The sequence below is a fragment of the Xenopus laevis genome, chromosome 2L (genome assembly GCF_017654675.1).
Source record: "Xenopus laevis strain J_2021 chromosome 2L, Xenopus_laevis_v10.1, whole genome shotgun sequence".
Taxonomy (NCBI): domain Eukaryota; kingdom Metazoa; phylum Chordata; class Amphibia; order Anura; family Pipidae; genus Xenopus; species Xenopus laevis.
The window spans coordinates 40813496-40819059 of record NC_054373.1 but is presented as its reverse complement, the minus strand read 5'-3'; the positions used below and the strand labels follow the sequence as shown (position 1 = coordinate 40819059).

The following is a 5564-nucleotide window of genomic DNA, read 5'->3' as shown; positions in this document are numbered from 1 at the left end:
TGAGAAGTAAACAGCATCCTGTCATTTAGTCTCAGTACTTACTAACTGTAGTTCACTTCCAGAAGAAACTTCAAAGATGAGAAGAGCTTATGCCATTCCATCAACAAGCTAATATTATACTGATCTGTTGAAAGGGTGGATAATTCATATGCATTATACCTGTGGCAGGCTTGATAGTGCTTTAATACTGTGTTTCATGTAATGACACGGGAATGAAACCTCTGGCCCCTCCGGCTATTGCAGATCTAGAAGAACCCGCCGTGCTCAGGCTGTCTAACTGTGTATGTTGTAACTGTAACGCCAACATGTAAATATGCAGAGGATAATCTGGATAAAAGCCACGAGCCAATGACTTTAATGTAAAGCTCTTTGAATGTGCTACTGAATTAATTGTTATACAGTCCACTCTTTGCAATATGTCCTTGGGTACTCAATATTGGTGTCTCACTTCCTACAGGGGCCAAACAGGGGCATAATTACAGTAGAAGCAGACCCTGCGGCTGTATGGAGGCTCAGGAGGTATATGGACCCTATGAGCAGGGGCGTAACTATGGAGGAAGCAGACCCTGCGGCTGCAGGGATCCCAGGAGGTATAGGGGCCCCATGAGGCCCTAATTCATATACAGTTTCAATACATTTTGGTAAAACAAGTTAACCTCTAAACAATTTGGGGGCCTGAAAAATAATTTGCTGTGGACCCCAGTAATATCTTGTTACGCCACTGCCTATGAGGTAATTAATTAACAATTTCTATAAATATTGGTAAAAGAGGCCAATCTCTAGACATTTTGGGGGCCTGGAATATCTAGTTACGACCACCGGGGCCAAATATACACCAGTAAATGTGCCGTTATTTAGACAATATATTGAGATCTTGGCAGACATTCCCCCGGGTGGTCCCAACACCTCAATAATTTGATTCATGTGCTCAATACTTGTGCCTATGGGTGTTGTACAATCTCAGTGGGGTGAGGAAGCAGTGTGCTGGAAATATTCTGTGTGTTGTGATGTGTATAGTTTCACAGAACTATATAATCATTGGCAGTTGAATAAATACAAGATAGGGTTTGATTTTTTTTTTAATTAACATATTAAGGTAATATTAAAAGAGATCTAAACCCTAATTTGGGTTTGTAGTTCCATATCATCCTGATTTTGCTCAGGCCTCTCCCCGGTGTCAGTGGTTCTGCACATGCTCATGGTAATCTGGGTCTCTGAAGGTTCTTTACTGGACATGCTCCGGTGCTGTTCAGCCCGTGCCTGGTGGTGGTATCGTCAATCATAGCAAGATCCCATGAAATATGGAGCATCCTGGATCTTCACAGCCAGAAGACTCCTGTTCCTCAAGGACTATTTATAAAGAACATCAGTCTATGGAAATTTAGATCCCATCTATAATAATAATAATAATATTCTATCCTCGCGTCCTTACTATATTTTTGCCATCAGCCTTCCCTATCCTCCTTTTACCTACGGCTCCTATTACATTTAACACACTCTTGATTTGTTAAAACATATAGATTTTTTTTTTTATTCTGAGCAGGGGGGACACTTTTTCCATGTGACATTTCGGAAAAAGTGCTGACAATCAACAGCATTACACAAGTACGGTAGCATCGCTTTAAAGGTCTGAGGAACCTCTACAGTTAATAAGTTAAATAAAGGGCTTGTACATAAATATTTCTGCTAAGAACCTTGTGGTATCTACAACACAGATATAACCCTACAGGTTGACAAACTTTTACAACACTACACTGAGTGCAATTCTTTTATAACATTTCGAATATACAAAGCTCTTTTTTTTCCCTTAATTATTATTATTATTATTTTTTTAATAACAATGTTATATACAGGAGCAACGATCACAGTTTAGTGACTCAAACAGTCCGTTAATCTGACAGTTCGTTTTCCCTTTGGTTTGGTATAAAAAAAAAACAAAAACAAAACCTTGGTTCATGTTGGACAAAGAAATCAATAGAAGAGAAAGCAAAAAGAAAAGATACTCTGATCTTGTAAGTGCACTGACTATCTTTTCAGCCTGGGTTTGTGTCTGCCTCCATTCATTCACTATGTAAGCCACAGCAAATCCCAGTCCGGAATAGAGAGGAGGGTTCTGAGGATTGGCAATGGGTTAAGCATTAAGGGAATGTTCCATGTGAATAAGGACCCTATGCATAACCAAAACAAGTATGTTTTTGAATTAATATTTTGTATTAAATAGGCAATGTGCAGGTTTGTAAGGGATTGACTCCTGACTCTAAGCCAAGGTTATGCTGAGCAATATCTGCATAAAAGTTACACTCATTATTACTGCAAGGCATCCAGTGTCTGAATCTTTGAGCAGGACACCCAGGATCCAACAGTCACTGGTCCGCATTTGATTTGCTTCCATTCCATTTGGTCTCAGTATAGGTCTTAGTGGGGCTCCCTCGGCTCAGCACACCTCTTTGCCGGTGCTGTTCCCAGGGATGATGTTGAGCTGTGTGAGCTGGGCCGCATGCTCCTTAGCTTTTAGCCTGAGGGCTGCTATACTGGAGGCCCGTCTGTCGGCTGCAGCTGTGACTGGGTCTGAGAGCCCACTCGATTGCACTGCACTTTCCACTGCAGGATTGGGTTGTCTTAGGAGAGCTGCAGCGGTGGAAGCACTGGTTAAAGGACCCATAGTGGAGAAAAGTCTGCAAAAAAAAACACAAAAAACACCAATTATGGTCAAAATTGTCCATTAATGTTCCCTAAAATAGACAATCAAAACTTAATGCCCAATTTTGGTGGCTGGTAATAAATATCAGGGAGCATAGAGCATTGTGGGCATTGAGTGCTTGGTGTTGTTTCTAGTTTGCAATGAAGCAGAGTATATATATATTAATATTCCATGTGGTAGGCCAGTTCCCCAATATTTCATATTTTTGTAGGCCAGAATGTATGAAAAAAATATGGGACCTCATTTACTAACAGCACAATGCCAGGAACAAAAATGTATAAATAAGTTTTGCCCTAATGTCTTCATCTGCCCAGGGCCAATGCTCTATCTGTGCCGATTACTGTGAGGCAAGGTCCATAATAACTTCAACTGATATCTACAAACAGGCTCGAGTGTTCTAGTATAGCATGCAACTAGTGGCACAACAAAAGTTTGTGGCAACTTTCAGTGGAGCCAATTATACTGAGAAATAGCTCTGACAGTTGCACTTGAACCCAATAAGTAAATGATTGCCTATGGTGCATTACAAGGCCTTGGACAGACTGAGAACTATATAAATCCCTTGGAGGGGCAAAGCTGCCTCTTCAGTTTCCCACTGGTAAATGGAAAAAATGTCTTTTTGAAAGTGAGAATTATGGCAGCACCCCCTCCCTTATGTAAATAATTTGCCTTTAACAGAGGTATGATAGTTATTGATATTATGATATCTACTATATAATATATTATATCCATTATCCAGAATGCTATGAAAAGGCAATTTATTGTATATCCATGTTGATGGCCAATCAAGCCAATCAGTACTATCATGTTTGATGTCCTTTAGCATATTTAGGCCTGGTTCTTAAAAGAATCCCAAGCATGCCAGAAAAGAGGTGCCATACTCTATTGGGAATGGATCAGCTAGTGACCCACTCCACCTATTGGTTCCAAGTGTTGCCCTTCCTTCATCTTATATAACCAAATTATATTTTGTGAGTATACTGTATATAAAAATGGCCCTTTAGGTAGATGATGATGATGATAGATAGATAGATGGATAGATAGATAGTAGATAGATAGATAGATATATAGATAGATGATAGATAGATAGATAGATAGATAGATAGATAGATAATAGATTAGATAGATAGATGATAGATAGATAGATAGATAGATAGATAGATAGATAGATAGATAGATAGATAGATAGATAGATGATAGAGATAGATAGATAGATAGATAGATAGATAGATAGAGAGAGAGAGAGAGAGAGAGAGAGATAGATCATAGATAGATAGATAGATAGATAGATAGATAGATAGATAGATAATAGATAGATAGAGAGATAGATAGATAGATAGATAGATAGATAGATAGATAATAGATAGATAGATAATAGATAGATAGATGATAGATAGATAGATAGATAGATAGATAGATAGATAGATAGATAGATAGATAATAGATAAGATAGATAGATAGATAGATAGATAGATAGATAGATAGATAGATAGATAATAGATAGAGAGATAGCTAGATAATAGATAGAGAGATAGATACATAGATAGAGAATAGATTAGAAAGATAGATAGATAGATAGATAGATAGATAGATATAGATAGATAGAGAGATAATAGATAGATAGAGAGATAGATAGAGAGATAGATAGATAGATAGATAGATAGATAGATAGATAGATAGATAGATAGATAGTTAGATAGATAGATAGATAGATAGATAGATGATAGATAGATCAATAGACAGATAGATAATAAATTAAATAGCTAAATGATAGGTAGATATCTATATATAATAGATAGATGATAGATAATAAGGAAAAAAGCTGATAGGCTGCATTAATATAACATACATCGCATTACAACTTTTTTCTCAGCTAAATGAAAGAAATTAATAAAATAATTAGCTGAACGAAAAGAATGAACCTAATATACAATGTGTGTATATATATATGTGTATATATATATATATGTGTATATATATATATATATATATATATATATATATATATATATATATATATATAAGATAAAAGGCAAGTAGCGGCCCAGACAAACGCATGGAGGAGTCTGTGAGGCTGATGAAGAAGCTGATTGTAGCCGTCTGATTGCTGATCAGAGCAATAGCAATGCACAGAGATCCCCACTCCTGCTCTGAATACATTTTCACCCGAGTGCCACTGTCTCCATAATCTGTTTATTGCCTGACTCTGCCATTTTGATCACTCGCTATTCCCAAGCGATGTCGGTGGTTAACTGTTTCCCGGCACCCATGCCCTTTATGGCGGAATGTAACATTTAGATTGTCCTTTTTCCCAGCAGCTTAATGTCAGGAATCCATCAGCCAGCTAACATCCCAGCACACTGACACAACAGTAATAGCACTTTCCTAAGGAGGTGTCAATGTTCTTCCCGCAGAAGTCACCAAAATACAGGTGACAGGCCTAACAGACACACGGAGATCTGTAGCCTCAGTATTAGCCACAGTGATGATTAGGGGCCTCCACGCTGTGATACTGGAAGATGCCTGTCTCTAATACTGAGAGTGGAGAATATATTTAGTGCAGGCTAATCTGACCATTACAGAGTGGGGTATTAGTGAGGCCTCTAGCTGGGCTGAGTTTGTTACAAAGAGTCTATATTGTACATTCCATCCACCCCAGATTCTCTTGTCTTCAACTATTGGTTAAAGTGAAGATTTGGATTCTTTGTTTCTCTATTACTCCTAATTAGACTGTTTTCCATGTGTGTTTCAATGGCTGATATGAACCTTACAGACACCTCAATGTCTTTCTCAAGGATGCAACACCTGTATTAACCATCCAGAAATATCTTTCATTTCCCTTGCATGTGTACGAAGCTGTATT

At 37.9% G+C, this 5564-nt stretch overlaps 1 protein-coding gene across 1 annotated transcript in view; it reads right to left on the bottom strand.

Annotated features, from left to right (window-relative positions):
• Positions 1-1061: 1061 nt before the first annotated feature.
• Positions 1062-5564, bottom strand: part of arx.L (aristaless related homeobox L homeolog) — a 13486-nt gene continuing 8983 nt past the window's right edge. The window contains 1 exon segment of the mRNA NM_001092981.1: positions 1062-2675. Within this exon segment, the coding sequence (NP_001086450.1) occupies positions 2435-2675 (241 nt within the window). The 3' untranslated portion in view covers positions 1062-2434.